Consider the following 19,374-nt stretch of genomic DNA (forward strand, 5'->3'; position numbering starts at 1 on the left):
CCTTTATCACCTTCTCACTATATACAATTAGTACACATATATACCTTTGCTCTTTATAACAATAAGCATTGCTGACATTAATTTCTCAGAGATAGACAGGGCAAGTATACACTTGAGATGTTTTTCCTAACCCCAGACTGAACTTTCTTTTTTTTTTTTTTTTGCGGTACGCGGGCCTCTCACTGTCGTGGCCTCTCCAGTTGCGGAGCACAGGTTCTGGACGCGCGGGCTCAGTGGCCATGGCTCACGGGCCCAGCCGCTCTGCAGCATGTGGGATCCTCCCGGACCGGGGCATGAACCTGTGTCCCCTGCATTGGCAGGCGGTCTCAACCACTGCGCCACCAGGGAAGCCCTGAACTTTCTTTTTATACCTGAATAAAGCACAAGATGTTAAAAGAATTTAACCTGTACAAATTGTGGCTAACACTTGCTACTTTTATTAGGTATGCAGAACTACACTCCTCTTAATCATTCTTCAGTTCAATTATACAATTTTCTCTCACCAGATACAACATCAAATAGAAGAACCCCCAATTAAAGAACATTTCTCTTGCTCTTTGAGCTTTGCTTAACCCATCCTTTGTTCACCAGAAGCAAACATCTCTACCTCTAAAGCACTCAAGCCAGCTCATTATATCACTCTCCAGTCTTGCCTTGCAGCTCCAGGCCCAGGAAGAACTTTAAATGTCCAAAGTATTTACTGTTCTTAATCCCCAATGTGACGTTAAGTGAATTGGTTCTGTCATGTGAGTATAACTGATTTTGTTTCCCCTAATAAAGATAGACACTCGAGTTACCCATTTGTAAGCTAGCCCAATGTAAAAGGAAGAGAGAACTTCTGTCAGACGTCAAGTTAACATCAATTGCTCATACCATGGAAATGTCAATTAAAACTCTAGTGCAATCTTTCAAACACAATTTTCCAGTCCAAGAAATGTGTATACATCCAGAGTGAATGGAGAGGCATACAAGGATAAGCTCAATATATGTGTTAATATTGTTGGTTGGTAATTAGTAGATGATATTCATGGAGTCAGAATACTTTTGATCTTCACTTGAAAATGTAGATTCCATGAATTCATCCTCATTCATTAGCCCTGCTTTTGGGGAAAGGACTGTGTAAAGATGTTGCTTTCATTTCCTAATGCTGCAGTTCCTACTAAGCTATACCAAGGAATAAAGGTTCCTTTCAAGAGTAGCATAGAGACTGAGTTGGCTTCCTGCTTTCAGAGATTATAAATGTTCTCAAACACTTCTAAAATGAAGCAAATTCCAACTTGGGTTTCAAAGATCTTTTCATTTATTTATTTATTTTTACTCCATTTGCCATAGTGGTCTGAATGTGAAAATAATGGAGGCTAATAGAGTAAAAACAAATGTTTAAACCAAAGATACCTGCCCTACTGGAGAATTTACTTTACCTGCAAAGATTCCATTTCTTCATCTTTTCTGTGAGTCTCCTCCAGCAGATCTATAATAAGAAAGTAAAATATCCATCAAAATACAATGTCAAAATGCATTGCCTCTTACTTTCAAACTCGATTTAGTCAGTAGCTTGTATAAACCGTTGTCCGGAAAGAGAATTTAATATATTTAAGTGTAAGAAGCAACATGAAAGAAATGCCCTCTGATCCCAACTGGTGAGATGCGGTAGAGATCTGGATTCTGTCAAACCTAAGCTAGCTAAGAAGCCCTGGGAGGTCCTAGGTCGGGTGGCGATACCAGAAAATGAGACCAACTCAATTACAAATTCAAAATCACACCAATGTTTTAGAAATCTGGTCTAATGCTTATGTAACTCAAAAGCAACACAAAATTTTCTTTAAAAAACAACAACAAAACTTTTTTCTTTTGAAAGAAAAAAATAGAAACAAACCATTTGCTCTTAAAATAAGCTCCCAAGCCAAGTTCCACCTCCAGAGTCAATTTTTATAACCAAATTAAAACACCCTGGAATAATGGGTGTTATTAATGAAAGTAGAATACCACCTTAACTGTAAACTCATATTAATTATCATTTCACACTGAGAGGGTGGGAAGCATTGATGCTACATCTGACCAACCTTCTGGCACCATCTCAGAGAAATTAGTGGCTGGAAGAGAGTTCTGTCTAAATGCATGCATATAACCATGGTATCTCAGTGCCCTAGACTAATTTATGAACTTGCTATAAAGGAAAATGAATTTGGCAAGCAGATTTTTCTGCCTGCAGCTATACCACCTCGTGCTATGATCTTATTAGATCTCACAAACCTAAAGAGGGCTGGGTTGAGTTAGATCTTGGATGAAAACTGGCAAGAAATACCTACAGCAGCGCACATTAACATTAGCATTTGCCTTACTCTGTGATTGATATAGCTTACCAAGAAGGCTGTGCTGCATAAAAGGAAAATATAACGTACAGAAATTCAATATGTACCCCAGAAAGGCAAATGCAAATGTTTTTAGCAAGTGCTACTAGATGGAGTGGGAAGCAATAATATACTGGGTAACCAAGTCATGCTGGTATATGTCATAACTGGGCAGGCAATATCCTGAAACTTCAGGAGACCTGGTAGATGATATAATTGATGGTGATGGCCCTTTGAGAGTGCACAGCTAAGAGAAATACAGAGGGGTGGCAAGCAATCCCCTCAACACAGTGTACTGGGATTAAGGATGAAAGTTAGTTTTTGCTCTGTATCTGTAGACAGCTGGTGTTGGCTCCCAAAACACCCATAATCAGAGTTACATCAAGAAAGTTACAGGAGTATGCCAATGTATTAGGGCGTTTTTTTTTTTTTTTTTTTTTTTTTGCGGTACGCGGGCCTCTCACTGCTGTGGCCTCTCCCGTTGTGGAGCACAGGCTCCGGACGTGCAGGCTCAGAGGCCATGGCTCACAGGCCCAGCCGCTCTACGGCATGTGGGATCTTCCCGGACCGGGGCACGAACCCGTGTCCCCTGCATTGGCAGGCGGACTCTCAACCACTGCGCCACCAGGGAAGCCCAGGGTGTATTTTTAAAGGTTTTTTTGTTGGCACATCAGGATTTTTAGCTATATGGTACAGAAACCAACTTGGGGTGTGGTAAATTAAGTGCCCTCAATCATTCCTCTTTCTGCATCCTTACTCAATTGCATTGCAACATTGTAACTACTTCCATCAAGAGGTCACATGTATCTTGCATCTAGGCTTGCCTCCTGACTTGATTTGGTAAATAGAATACAGACAGCAGAAGCAATTCTGTGCCAATCTGCATTAAGGGCTCCAAAAGGCCTCATGCATTTTCACTTTTCCACTTGGAACTCTTTCACTACCATTTGAACAAGCCCAGGCCAGCCTGCCAGATGACAAGAGACATATGGTCCAGTATTCTTTCCACCCCTGAAACCCTGCAGGTTGCCCCAACTGGTAGCCTGCAAATGCCCAGAAGCATGGATGACTCAGATGGGAGCCCAACTGAGACCAAACTGTCCAGCTGAGCCCAGTAGCGACTTCAACTCAGAGAATCATGACCTATGGAATAAATGGAATTGGGGGATGCTTTGGTACACAGCACTTGCTAACTGAGAGCAACCAGCTGCTAACTGAATAGCAAGCATTCAGAATTTACTAGAAGGATGTAAGAGTAACTTATCAATATGATACATCTAGTAACAATAGATAACAGAAAAGTGGATCCAGACTCTGGAGAGAGTAACAACTGGTCTGGGGGTGTAGGGATGTAGGTAGCATGAACTAATGGGCATTTTATACTGGATAACACTAATCTGTGCATTACTCCACTCAAAATGAAATTCCATAAAGAGAAGAGCTAATGAGACTAGCTTAGGTCTTTTGCCTACTGCTTGGCCAGGGGAATGTATGAAGCGCTTTCACTGATAATCCCAAAAGGATTGGATGAAGAACAGGAGGGACTGTTTCCAAACATCAGGGTACTATTAACAAAAGGAGGAGGTATGGATATCAGACAGGCCAAAGCAACAGTCAGTTTTAGTAATTCTATCTTCAGTACAACTCTTTTCAATATTTGTGAGACATAAATGATTTCAATATCTTGGCTATCGTAAATAATGCTTCAGTAAACATGGGGGTGCATATATCTTTTTGAATTTAGTGTTTTCATTTTCTTCAGATAAATACCCAGAAGGGGAATTGCTGGATCATGTGGTAGTTCTAGTTTTAATTTTTTGAGGAACCTCCAAACTATTTTCCATAATGGCTGCACCAACTTACATTCCCACCAACAGTGCACAAGCGTTCCCTTTTCTCCACATCCTCACCAACACTTGTTTTTGTTGTCTTCTTGATAATATCCATTCCAACAAGTGTGAGGTGATATCTCATTATGGTTTTGATTTGCATTTCCCTGATGATTAGTGATGTTGAGCATCTTTTTATGTGTACGTTGGCCATCTGTATGTCTCCCTTGGAAAAATGTCTATTCAGCTCCACTGCCCATTTTTTAAAACAGACTGTTTGTTTTTTTGAAATTGAGTTGTGTGAGTTCTTTATATAATTTGGATATTAACTCCTTATTGGACATATAATTTGCAAATGTCTTCTCCCACACACGGGGTTGCCTTTTTGTTTTGTTGATGGTTTCCTTTGCTGTGCAAAAGCTTTTCAGTTGTATGTAGTCCCATTTTGTTTATTTTTGCTTTTGTTGCCCTTGCCTGAGGAGACAGATCCAAACAATATCGTTAAGACTTAGGTCAAAGAGCTGACTGCCTATGTTGTTTTCTAGGAGTCTTATGGTTTCAGGTCTTATAAAGTCTTTAATCCATTTTGAGTTTATTTTTGTATATGGTGTAAGAAAGTCTCCATGAATGAATAAAGAAGATGTGGCACATATATACAATGAAATATTACTCAGCCATAAAAAATGAAATCTTGCCATTTGTAACAACACAGATGGACCTAGAGGGTATTAAGTGAAATAAGTCAGAGAGAGGAAGACAAATACTGTATTATTTCGCTTATATGTGGAATCTAAAAAACAAAACAAAACAAAAACACACAAAAAAACAAAACAAAACAGAAACAGACTCATCAATACAGAGAACAAACTGGTGTTCCCTGAGGGTAGGGGGATGGGGTTGGGTGAAATAGGTAAAGGGGAATAAGAGGCACAAAATGCCAGTTATAAAACATGCAAGTCACAGGGATGTAATGTACTGTATAGGGAATACTGTCAATAAAGTTACAATAGCTTTGCATGATGACAGATGTTTACTAGACTTATAGTGGTGATCAATTTGTAACGTATATAAATGTCAAATCACTAAGTTGTACACCTGAAAATAATACAATATTCTATGTCAATTAAACTCCAATTTTAAAAATTTAAATTAAAAAATAAGTACTTGTGAGACACAAGATCACTATTGCGTCTCTATGTGGACATGGCCATTTTGCTCCACTATGGATATTAGGAGGTTCTCAGAGCTGAGCCTCTTGTAATGAATTAGATTGCTTAATGATACAGTGGAGCTGGAACGGTGGATAGTGGGGTCTATCAACCATTAAAGAAAACTGATCTTGTTCCTCCAGAGTCAACTTGGTATGGCAAACACCAAACCCCTTAGCTAAAATTAACTGGATAAATAATGAGTACTGGATCTCTTATACAGACAAACTCAACTCACACATTTGATAAAATATATATGTAAAGGAGTTCAGTCTACCCTCAGAACTTCACAGAATTACTGCAATTTAAAAATCATGTTCTCAGTTTTCTTCAAATACATAAAGGTCATGCTGCTCTTCCAAAAAGCTGATACCAATAGCGATGCTTGATTTTGAATGGCTGAACAAAAACTGCCAAGAAATTCCTATAATTGATATTTAAAATACAAAACTCCCCTTCTGTTCACCCCCACTGACTCTCATCCCAGCTTATATCAAGAGTATAAGTAGACACCTGTTTTTGTTTTTGTCTCCATGTCACATTCCTCCCCTTTGAGAACTTCATGTTCTTCTTTTCCATGTGATTCCTGTGAACTTTCAGTCAAGGGGTTAACTTCTTTGGCCACAAAAGTAGGTCATGACCCAGAATGGCCAATTAGAGCACCCTACCTCCCTGCACATATAAGCTAAGCAAGGCCAGCAGTGATATGGATACCAGGAAAGAATATCTCCTTCTGAAGCTGCAAGCTTATATGAGCCTGAAGCTTTCAAGGCTCTATTTTCTACTATGTCAAAGGAACTTGTACAACAATGAAGCTGGTAAAGAAGAAAGCAGAGCCAAGAAACAGAGGGCTGGCTGAGGACAGATCCACCTTTATCTGAAGTCCACGTAACTGCTGAACTTCTAACACTACTTTTTTTCTTCAGTAGCGGTAGTTGGATTGCTGTCATTTCTAAAAGTCTCTGGGGATGTGGCTGTATTGAACCTTCTTATCTCTATGCAGAAACTTGGAGAACTTAGAGTTAGCAAGAACTTTCTATTCCACAGTGAAACATTTCATTCTGTAATAAGTAGATGAAGACATGAAGCTCAAAGAAGGCAAATGGTTTGCCTGCAATTACCTAGTTAGTGCTAGAGACACAACTAGAGCTTTCCTCTCCTGTTTTCCTACCCTATATATCATATCATGCTCTCTTTGGTACCACTCAGTACTTATTGTACCTTTCTTCATATGGTTATTATTTATTTATTTATTATTATTATTTTGTGTGTGTGTGTGTGTGTGTGTGTGTGGTATGCGGGCCTCTCACTGTTGTGGCCTCTCCTGTTGCGGAGCACAAGCTCCGGATGCGCAGGCTCAGCAGCCATGGCTCACGGGCCCAGCCGCTCCGTGGCATGTGGGATCTTCCTGGACCGGGGCACGAACCCGTGTCCCCTGCATCAGCAGGTGGACTCTCAACCACTGCACCACCAGGGAAGCCCAATATGGTTATTTTTTAAATGCACACATTTGTATTCCTCTCACTTACCTTAGGAGTTCACTGATGTCAACAACCAGGGCTTTGATGTCTTTATACCCATAGCCTCCCTAACAACTGCTTATCTACCTTTGCTAGTTAACTTGGATCCCCCCAAATACCTTTCTCTGCCTACATCACTTCTCTATGCAATTGCTCACTTGTTAAGTGCATTGTTCAATTACATGCATTTGGGATGATAAACAAGGTTATCAACCTGTGCTGATGAAATATGGCTACTGGGCATCACTGAGGAGTAACTACTGCAAACAGACACAGGATGAGAGAACCTGTCCACAGGTGAGACCTCTGGACAGTTGACGTTACATAATGCTGTGACACCTGAGTGTGATGAGTGCACCTGGATATAATGAGTAAACTTGCTGTTTGTTCTTCCAGCATCAGAACAAATGATCGGCATGGAAAAAGCTGAAGGGCTGCTCTGCTCCTTTGCTCACCACTGGCATGTTCATGTTTTGCTTTATTATTCTCTGGTTTGCTGTTCTATACAAACAGAATTCAACTGCCATGCAAATTGCTGTGGCTAAATGTGCTTCCATCAACATTAGTAAATGAAAGATATTTTTGGTGAAAAGGGCAACCATTCTGTGTATTTTCCTTGGACAGGCTCTAGCCAGTTTAAAAGAGCTGATACTAACTCATTATGACATATGGTTATTAGAGGAGGGAAAAAGTCCCACTTAAAAAAGCAGGACATCATGGATGAGAACTGGAGAATCCTGTTGTTTTGTTTTGTTTTGTTCCACGTTGCATTTCTCTGGCACATGCAGGGTAATACATCATGATCATGTTTTTGGCTAAGACTGTCTCTACCACTTCCTTCGCAACTAGTGGTCTGGCTATTTAAGGAGGTTTGACACTTTTTATGTTGATTCTGGTTCCTAGTAGCCAAGGAAACAGATATGTTGTTTGTTTATTTGCTTTTAAAAGGAGAATCATGTTCAGGTGGGCATAACCAATACACTCATCTAGCAATTTGACCCTTCACAGAAAGGTTGGCAATCAAGTTTAGAAAGGAGTAGTGTTTTTTTTCTTCTCTAACTTTTACTATAAAATATCTCATCCTTATTATAACTCAGCCCGGCTGGTAATGAAGAGAAAGTTACAGAAACAAGGGTTTCAGACTCAGCAACATTTATAACAACAGCACCGGACACAGTAGCACTGGCAGAAGAATATGGTGAATTAGTGACTGAGGCTTAGGGAAAAGCATTTAGTCTCTGGCTCCTGTATCTCACTTAGTAATTCAGTGCTCCTTTTCAGTGCTACTCTATGTGTCCTGACATTCAGCGAAAACAAGGGATAATGTAAATTCTCAAAAGAATGCAATACTTTTTAAAAAGTAAATGTGTGCCATTCCTCTTTGTGGGTGGCAGTCACAATATAATGAAATTAACCAAATTAAAGAGCGCACTGCAACCCTTAAAAGGTCATAAACGATGGACCTAGCTTCCCACAGTTACATACTAGATACTCCAAATTCTATCTACATTCTGAAGACATGGTTGATTTCTCTTTTCCTTTCCTGGCTCTCTAGTTATTTAGGATTACTGACATTTTAGGGACAGAAGGGACCGCTGAAATAACCTAATGCCAAGGTTTTCAGTTTTTTTTAAAAAAAAGAAGTAGAATTCTGCCTTATGAGTGAAATCACACACACTTTCAAGAGTATATTATGAATAAACAATTAAGAAAGCTGCTTTGGTGGAAGCAGAAGTGAAGGGCCTGGAGGCCAGACCACTGGACTTCCCTCCTATCCTGGGGTCAACCCCTGTGGTGCCGTGGTGGGGCAATCAAGCTCCACACTGTGCTGATTGAAAACCACTGATCGAATCCCACCTTCTCACATCTTGTAGATGAGGTCTGAGTTCCGAGAGATTAAAAGCCTCTGGTGACATCACATAACTAGTAGATAGAAGTATGTGAACCTGAGCGTAGGGCTTCTGAACTGGACCAGGGTCCGATACTTTGTTTCATAAAACAGTGACTACCTTCCTTTGCCTTTCAAGATTTCTACTGAAACGACATAGTATTTCAAGCCCTACCGTGAATACCTATACATTTTCCAATGCCTCCCCAAACTAAAAGTAAACTTTGCTAAATCACTTGTGTATCAGCAATCTAGAAGACCTACAGTTAACAGCTGTGCACAATAAAATTCCTCAACTCTGGGAGATAACATCGAAAGATGTGGCTTTGATGGAAAGCAAATACCTAGACACTTAAAAAAGCAGTTGTTTTTGGCACGATGTGTTCAACATACAACATACAGAATATCTCACAACATAAAACAACAACAAAAAAATCTGTTTAAATGAATGGGTAACAGTTGAATAGTTTCTCAGCTTAATATAACATTTGCCAGTAAATGTTTTTCCTATTTTATTGTACTAGTAAACGTAAATAGGATAAATGAATAACAGTATGACTCTATAGTAGACGAAATACCTCAAAAATCAATAAAATGTGTTGGTTTAAAATTAACATAAGTAAAACACTTAAAATAGTGTCTGGTACTTAGTTAAGAGTTTATATATATATCTGTTTTTTTAAAAAAATTACCCTTCAGTATGCCTGCTAAAATCAGAAAAATGTGTGAAAAATAATCACCTGCATTTTAAAACAAATAAGCAAAAAAAGCCCTCAAGCATCCTGCTTTTAGATTCCATCCATAATTGGTAGCTACGTTATTTAGAACTCTGCCATATCTACTGCCACCCACTGGTTGATATCTGGATATACCACAATGAGTTAAGAGCTTTCTCATAAGGTCCGACCACAGAAAACACACAGGTTGAAATGAAGAATAACATTCAAAAAGTATGGCTATACTCTGTGGCTTGTCTCAGACGCTGAAACAACATGCTGGTCTACAGATGGGGCCCAAATGGTCTAATAAATGAAAGGTTTATAATCCACTGTCTGTCTTAGGTATGTGGTAAAACATCCAAATACAGGTACTTATGTTTTATTTGATGTCAGTTCATTTCTGGTGAAACTTTCCATCTTGACAACTTTATAGAGATTTAAAACATCTTCTCCACAAAATTGCTACACTACAGAAAACAACAAAATTATCTACCCCATTCTGCCTAATTCTTGGCTCTGGCATGAAGAAACAACAAGATATAGATAGAAAGTTCCGATTCAATCAACTATTAAGATTTTTAACATTTCTATTAGCAGCAAGAGCAGAAAAAGAACATATTCATTAAGAAACAAGTAACCTGTCTTAAATCAGTCTAAGGACTATCTTGGTCAAAAGGACTGCATGTGACAATTAGCAAAATGAGCAAGAGACGTTTATGATCTATTATAAACACCACTTCAAGAATAAGTTTCATATGCTCAAATCCAGGAACAAAATCATGTTCCTTCCTACATACAATATCTCTAAATTACACTCACCTAATGGAAACTTTGGCTTTTATTTAAATTCCTTTATCTTGGACTTTGTTCAGGTTCTAAACTCATAAGGTGCAAGTGGGTATTATTTTGGGGCCTATAGAAATTCTGGGTATTTGACTTGTTCATTGATCATCTCCTGTTTACAGAAACTATAAACGTTTGTGCTGGTTTCTTGATGCACCTACTAGTAGATTAGATCTAGTTTCCTAGGCCTTTCAGACTCCTGGGTCTACCCTAAATCTATTCTAAATACAGACCAAGTTCTGAAAACCAAACATAAAGAACAAATCTTGACAGCAATGAGAGATAAATGATACCATAGTTATAGGGGGGAAATAGAATGCTAGCTAATTTCTCATTATAATCCATGGAGGTAATAACATTTTTAAATGCTGAAAAAAAGAAATGACAACTCAGAGTCCTGTATGCAGTGAAAATATCCTTCTACAATGAAGGTGGACTCAAGACATTCTCAGGAAGAAAAATTAAGATAATTAGTTGTCAGCAGACCTACACTAAAAAAACAACTAAAGAAAAGTCTCTAAAAAGAGAAGAAATGATAAAAGAATCTTAAAAGATCAGGAAGAAAGAACACAGTAATCAAATATGTGGATAAATCCAATAGATTTTCCTTCTCCTATTTAGTTTTTAAAATTATGTTTGATAGTTGACGCAAAATATGTAACATGATATGATGTGGTTCTAAATGCATATAGAGGAATATGTAAGACAATGAAATTATAAATAGGAAGGACAAAAGAACATGAAGGAAGAAAGTCTTCTACAATTCAAACTGATAAAATAACAATACCAGTAGACTTTGACAGCCATGTATATGCAGTGTAGTGTTTAGAACAACCACTGAAAAAGCTATACAAAGAGATGCACTCAAAAACAGAATTGATAAATCAAAATAGAATTCTAAAAAATGCTCAAATAACCCATAGGAAGACAGAAAAAAGGCAGAGAAATAAAAAACACAGAAAACAAACAAAAATGGCAGACATTAAGTCATAACATCAATAATTATATTACATAAAAATGGTCTAAATGTACCATTTAAAAGATAGAAATTGGCAGACTGGATTAATGACCACTCGGTTATTAATCCATGACATTGCCCATGGACCCAACTATATGCTGTCTGTAAGAAAGTCACTTCAAATATAATGATACAGGCAGGATGAAAGGAAAAAATGGAAGAAGACACACCATGTAAATATTAATGAAAAAAAGCAGGAATGATTATATCAATATAAGATAAAGTAGATTCCAGAGCAAAGAAAATGATCAGAAACAGAAAAGAACATTATATAATGATAAAAAGGGTTAATCTACCAACTGATATAACTGAAAGGAACAATAGGAAAATTCAAAATTAGAATTGGAGACCTCAACAGCCTTCTCTCAACAATTGGTATTACAATCAGACAGAAGATCATCAAAGATATATATAAGCATATGTCAAGGATATATATAAGCATAAATATAACAGGGAAAACTCTAAACACGTGGAAACTAAACACTTCTAAATAAAGCATGGGTCAAAGAGAATGTCTCAAGGGAGATAAAAATATTATAAATTGAATAAAATGAAAACACAACATGTCAAAGATTATGGAACACAGCCAAAGCAGTGCAGAGGAGGAAATCTTAGAAATAATGCATACATTAGAAAAGAGGAAAAATCTTGAATAAATACTGGATGCTCCCACCTCAAGAACCTAAAAAATTACAAAATAAATCCCAAGCAGTGAAAGGAAAAAAATATTAGGATAACAAAAGAAATCAGTGAAATTGAGAATAGGAAAAAAAGAGAGAAAAATCAATGAAACAAAGAGGTGCTCCTTACATAGTTCAGTAAAATTGACAAACCTTTAGCAAGATTGATGAGAGAAAGAGCATGTGACATCAGTAATGAAACAGGGGATTTCATTACAGATCTTGCAGATATAAAAAGGATACTAAGGGAAGACTATGAGCAACTCTTCACATATAAATATGACAACTCAGATGAAATGGACAACTTCCTTAAAACATATAAGGTACCATAACTTACTCAATATGAAGTAACTAATTTGAACAGCCTTGTAAGTATTAAGGAAATTATATTTGTAATACAAAAATTCCCAGAAATCTCCAGGCCAGAAGGTTTCACTGCTGAATTCAACCAAATGTTTAAAAAAGAATTAGCACCAATTTTACACAATCTCTCCCAGAAACTAGAAAAAAAGGAATACTTTTTAATTCATTTTATCAAACTAGTATCACCCTGCTACCAAAAATATACAATTAAAAAAAGAAATAGAAAGAAAACTGCAGCTCCCTCCTAAATACAGATGCAAATATCCCTAACAAAATATTAGAAAATAAAATTTAACAATATATAAAAAGAATTATATATCATGACCAAGTTGGGTTTATTCTAGGGATGCAAAGTTGGTTCAATATTCAAAAATCAATCAATGTAATCCATCATTTTAACAAGCTAAAGAAGAAAAAAAAATCACATAATTGTATCAATTGATGCATAAAAATTATCTGACAAAATTCATCATATAGTCATGATTAAAAAAATAGAACTTCCTCAACTTGATAGAGAGCATCTATAAAAAATCTACAACTAACATATTTAATGGTAAAAGATGAAATGTTTTCCCTGTAAGATCAGAAACACGGCAAGAATGCTCTGCCTCACAATTCTTATTCATCATGATATTGGAATATCTTTTCAATGCAATAAAGCAAGAAAAGGAAATGAAAAGTATACAGATTGGAAACAAAGAAATAAGTGTCCCTATTTGCAGATAACATGATTGTCTTCATAGAAAATCCCAAAGACTCTAACAACAACAAAAACCCAAACAGACAAAAACTAGCTCCTGAAATCAATAAGTGGGCTCAGTAAAGTCACAGGATACAAGATAAAAATACAAAAATTGATTATATTTCAATATACTTGGAATGAACAGACAGAAACCAAAATTACAAATTAAAATACCAATTTAAAAGACCCCCCTCCCAAGCGAAATACTTAAGTGTAAATTTAACAAAATATATAAAGGACTTATATGCAAAACAATGGTGAGAAATACCATGTTCATGGACTGTAAGACTCACATTGTAAAGATATCAATTCTCTCCAAATTGATATAAAATTCAATAGAATTTCTAAAAAAGTCCCAGCAATATTTTTTTTTGTAGCTAAAGACAAGGTTATTCTAAAATCTGTATGAAAGGTAAAGGAACTAGAGCAGCTTAAACAAATGAGTGAACTGGGTGAAATCAGTTTATTCAAGTTCTAGACTTGTTAGAGAGCTACAGTAATCAAGACTGTGTGGTCTTAATAGAAGTATATACACATAGATCAATGGAACAGATAGAGAACCTGATTATAGAAATGGAGAACAGATCAGTGGTGGCCAGAAGTTAAGGATGAAGTGGGGATAGAAGAGAAGTGGGTGTAGCTATAAAAGGCAACATGAAGGATCTTAGTGTTGATGGAAATGTTCTGTATACTGACTGTATCAATGTCACTATTTTGGTTGTTATACTATACAATAGTTTTGTAAGATACTTCTATTCGGGAAAATGAGTAAGGGGATCTTTATGTATTATAGGATCTCGTAGTATTACTTCTCACAACTTCATGTGAATAGAAAATTATCCTTGAAATAAAAAGTTTAATTAAAAAATTCAGAAGGGCTTTAGATAAAATGACAGAAAATGGATATTAAAAGTTAATTAACTAATTATGTTTTGAGGTCAGTATCTCAACATGCCCTTTACCAACTATCCATCCTCATTGCAACTGCCCTAGTCCAGACAGCCATCTTCTCTCTTCTAGGCAACTACAATTACCCATATTTCTAGAGCAAAGTGTATGGTTGAACTCTCTACTATTACTAAAAGAAAGAAAAAAAAAACATTGGACATGCTGAGGAATATAGGGTATAAGCTCTGGTGTCAGTCACTTGGATATATAATCTTATCCATCTACTCTTCTTTCCTCCCCTCTAAAATGGGAGCAAAAATGCCAACATTCTAGGATTGTTATAATGATTATAGAAGAAATATACATAACTTTTCAATTACACTTGACCCTTGAACTACACAGGTTTGAACTGTGCGGGTCCACTTACACACAGATTTTTTTTTCAAGAAACTTGTATCAATACTACAGTACTACACAATCCATGGTTGGTTAAATCCATGGATGCGGAACCGCAGATATGAAGGGTGGAATGTAAAGTTATATGCAGATTTTTGACTGTGTGGAAGGCTGGCACCCCTAACACCCACATTGCTCAAGGCCCAACTGTAATAGTAATTATCATCATCATAATTCTTTCATCACACTTGCACGAAATATCATAATTATTGTTACTATTAATTATGAACATAAATTGTGTTGATGATTAGAAAGCCCTGCTTTTACAAGAAAGAAAATAACTGGATAAAACTCCACATTGATGGGATAAAAAACATCAATATTCTCTTGAATACTGTATTCTGTTCTGAAGACTGAGACTCAACAACATTACTGCCTCCCTTTCACTATATCTTATAAACTAGAAATTAAGTCCTTTCTTACTGATTTGAATTTGTGGGAGCCAACATAGTAGAATTTGTGGGAATCAATATAGTGGGAATCAATATAGTGGAATGTTGTGAAACATGCAATTGAGGTTTTACTAAATCCAAAATGGATGCTACCGGGGGAAATTAGTACAAAAATTTTCAGAAAAGCTATGATATCTTCAAGTTCTATACATTCCATTTCAAAAACATATCTTGAAATTCTCACCTGAATTACTACAACAGCATCCTACCTGTGTTCCCTAGCCCCAATCTCCTCTTACTCAATCTTCCCCTACACTGTTCCAAACTATGAATCTGAAACAGAGATGCCATGTCACCCTCCATTCAAAAATGTACTGCACTGTTAATAGTATTGGATTCTATTTGTGCTCTGAAAGTGACTGGTCATGGCTTCCTGTAGCATGTATGGTCAAGTATTCTAACAATATGCCTAAGCTCAGTAGAAAGAAGTTTCTTAAATTCAGTTTTGATGTCCTCCATGGATATGGGGTAGAGGAATAATGAAATGTAGACATCTAGTATTTCCCATGCTGAGACACATAAAGTCCAAACTCATTAATATGTCCTTTATAAAGGATATGTCTACAAATTTACTTCCAAGACCATTGTCTTCATCACTGCAGTATCTCCTTGCATTATCTGTAATGCCTTTCCTGGACTTCACTAACTAGAAAATATCTAACCATTCTTCAAATCCCAGCTAAAACAAATATCCTCTGTTGACTTTCACCAACTATCCCATACCCACTCATATTTCTGGAGATATTGCTTTAGCTTCTGTATCCCAAAGTACTTTGTTTCTACATTATTTATTCTATTATAGTAATTACAAAATAATTATTCTGAAGTTATAACTACAATTTACTTCATTACATTTTATGTTATTCCTCTATATTTTATCTCTTCTAATCCTCCTGAAACAATTGGGGCTTCCTATTCCAAAAGTAGGTATCCCCTGGCAAAAGTCAGAAGAATCTAGTCAGACCTGAAATCAGGATAACTTGAAAATTAGGACAATAGCAAAACCCATGATAATACAGGCCAATCAGTAACGTTGAGGATTATGGCTAAGTTTTGACCAAGCCCATCCAAAGGAGGTATGGTTTACTCAGTATGATGAAAAAATATTAAAATGAGAGAGTCAGGAGACCTGGGTTCTAGCTCTTCCTCTGCTATTAGTTAGCTAATTAGATTTGTAAGAATGGTCACTTAATCTTTCTTGGCCACAGTGATCATGTCAATAAAATAATGGGAGTGGACTAGATTATTGCAAAGAGCTCTCTAGCACTGAAAGTTTAAGCAATGTACTTTAGTAGATTGCTGCATGGTCTCTAAATGTTAGCTGTTATCTCTTAGTTGAGTGCCTCAATCTGGATGAGTAACAATTATTCAGAATCAACATGGATGACAATCATCCCCCCAAAACTTTTTAGAAACCCAAAGAGATTCTTCACTTAGTTTAAGTAATTATTCTTATTGTTAGGACTGTTTATAGATAATAAGGACACGTGACAAATTCATTCTCATTCATCTCTAATATATATTTGTTTTCTTTTACACCCAGGGTAAACACACTTTTAGATAATTACAAATCTTCCCTTTTGGTTCTTCAAATCCTCACAATTACAATAATTCTTCTCTATCTTCTTATTCAGAGTTCTTTTAAATTCTAATAAATAAATTAAACAAACTGTTTTATCTGGAAGTAGAAAAACTTCACAAAATGGATTTTTACACAAATGAACTATATAACACAAATATTTTCAGTTGTCATATCAGTTTCTTTTCTTGTCAGTGAGACGGCAAAAAAAAAAAAAAAAAAAAAAAAAAAGACTGTGAAAGTCCTCAAAGGACAGCTTTCTCCCAAACCAGGCATCATAAAGATCTTCTAAAGGTCAGTCAGGTATACCAAACCTAGTTCATGAATAGGGAGAATTAGGATTTTAGTGGTTTTAGTCCCTTCCCATTCATGAGAATGAAAAATGTGTGTCCCATTTAAACAAAGGGATTCAACAAATACCCAAGTAACTAGCAATAGAAAAATGAAAGTAAACCAATACAGTTGCCAATGTAAGGTTATGGCATGAAAAGAAAAATATTAGATCAGTGTTTTCTTAGTTGTTATGTTCAGATGGCAAATGGTTTTCATGGATAATCTCACAGGTCATTGCTTCCTTTAATTAGTAACTTTTGCTAAACATAAAAAGAGTCTCAAGTAATTTTTAATACTGATTACAACTGTCTAGCCCATTAACAAGTCGTCGTATTAACACTGGCCACACTGTACTGCGTATCTTTAAAGGTTACTCATTTCATTTTAATAGATTTTAATCAGCTTTTCCTTTCCCACTAGGGTTGATCATTAAACAGTAATAGAGGCATTTTGCCTCTTTGCTTTTGGATTGCAGCATCTTGACTAAAAAAGAAGTCCATAAAATGCAAAAAATGTGGATCCGAAATTGGATGGTGGTGGTGACTTACAGATATAGTCAAAAAGCCAGGCTCTGTGAATTCCACCAGCAACCTGACTGAATCAATTTCATGTTGCCACAATACTTCTGGAAGAGTCTTTAAAATTCCTCTTTCCATCAGCAGCTTCTTTTATTTTCATTAGCTGGGAACAGTACATAATCATAACTGACAGGCTGGAGGGAGTTTAAGCTTATAAAAAAGAAAAGGAAAATGTTCATTGTTCAGATTCCCTAAAATAGAGAATGTTATCTTTGTTTGGGAAACAGAATGTACTGCATTTGTAGTCTAATCCCTAGGGGTTAGGCAGGTCTACGAGTTTATGACAAACCTCAAGGGTTCTACTCTCAAAAAATGGCCTCTTTTCCCCCAGTACTTTCATTTATAAATATGTGCAGAGAACAGGAAAGCCTGGCTCTTGAACACCATGTTATTACATATATATGACCTCTGTTCAAATGTCACCTTATCAGAGATAACTTCCCTGGTCTAAGAGAAGACCTAAAACAGTACTCTCTATACTCCTGCCTTGATTTGATATTGATATATATACTATATACAAAATACGTGCACATTTTATATATACAACATTTATGAACATCAAAGGCTATGCATCTAAAGACAAACATACAGCTTACTTTCAAAATAAATGTGTACCCTAAAGAAAATAAGTATATACTAAGAAAAGATTGAAGCTGCATAATAAGTATAACCAGGGTGACCAAAGTAACACAAAATTAGAGAACGAGGAGGAAGGAGATAGAGTGAGGAACAAAAGAAAAAATACATGGGGAGGACTACTATTCCAGTAGCTTTTCCCTGCTTTTCCTAAAGTAGATTTCAGTTTTCAATTCTGTCTGTACATATGCGACCATCCTGTCACCACCTCCATCGGTTCTCTTGCTGCTCTTATCTATTGCAACTCTCTTCTTTGCAGTCTCGGCTCTAGTCCTACTTGCTTCCCTGCTCTTCTGGGAATATGCCATTATCACTGCCAGAGGGACTTCACCAAGACTGAGTCTTCTGCCTAGAACAAACTTCCCATTCACTCCTTGATTGCATTTAAGTCCCTGCTCAAATATCACCATACCAGAAAGGACTTCCCTGAACTAAAAAGATATAAAAGGGTACATACATCCATTCTGTCTAACTTATGCTGCTTTTAGTTTCTTCTTAGTACTTTTTGACACATGGAACATTATTTGTATATTTGTTTAACTGTTGCCTTTTCCCCTCCACGAGAAGGTAAGCACCACGAAAACAGTGATTTTGTTTGTTCAGGTCACTGAAGTATCTCAAGCACCTAGAGCACTGCCGGGCACATAGTAGGTACTCAGTAAATAACTTGTTGAATAACTGAATCTAATTCTAGCTTTCCTACTAACATAAAATTGAACTTTATTATATAGCACAGATTACATCTCATTTCACATCTTCATTTTCCTCTAACACCAACCTAATATTGTTTAAAATACCTTAATCACTTCCCAGTGGTTTTAAAATATAATCCACATTCCTGTTATGGACTGTTCTTTGTTTAATTTTCCAGTTTTATCTTTCACCGCCCATTTTTGTATTCTAAATTCTGGTCATACTAAAAGTATTTGCAGTTCTAAAATGTAGGATTCTCCCTTCAACCTCTAAATCCTACTCTATTTCTTCTGCCTGGAGTACACTATCTATTCCATTTACCCTGGCTAACTCCTAGTTGTCCTTCAGAATCCAGCAAAGCTTTCCCATTTGGGGTTAGATACCCTTAGTAATTGCTCTCACAATCACTACCCTGTGCTTTGCTTTAATATGGCACTTCCACACTATTTTTAAAAATAATAATGGTCTCCTTATTTACCTGTTCCTCCTCCCCCATTTCGTGAAGACTTCAGGAACTGCAAAGGGTCTCTTTGCACTTATTCAATACAGTTCCTGGAACCCAGTAAACAAGTAATGAATATTGACTAAATGAATTATA

The 19,374-nt window shown here is 36.5% G+C and overlaps 1 protein-coding gene across 4 annotated transcripts in view; it reads right to left on the minus strand.

The window, feature by feature from the left end:
• The window catches only part of CEP128 (centrosomal protein 128), a gene marked incomplete at both ends in the record, with an annotated part of 391,525 nt that overhangs the window by 74,515 nt on the left and 297,636 nt on the right, over positions 1-19,374 (minus strand). For all 4 annotated transcript variants that reach the window (XM_079700920.1, XM_079700919.1, XM_079700917.1 and 1 more), the window contains one exon: positions 1,422-1,471. In XM_079700920.1, the coding sequence (XP_079557046.1) occupies positions 1,422-1,471 (50 nt within the window). The remainder of the gene's footprint in view (positions 1-1,421; positions 1,472-19,374) is intronic.

The sequence above is a fragment of the Hyperoodon ampullatus genome, assembly GCF_949752795.1.
Source record: "Hyperoodon ampullatus genome assembly, chromosome: 3".
Taxonomy (NCBI): domain Eukaryota; kingdom Metazoa; phylum Chordata; class Mammalia; order Artiodactyla; family Ziphiidae; genus Hyperoodon; species Hyperoodon ampullatus.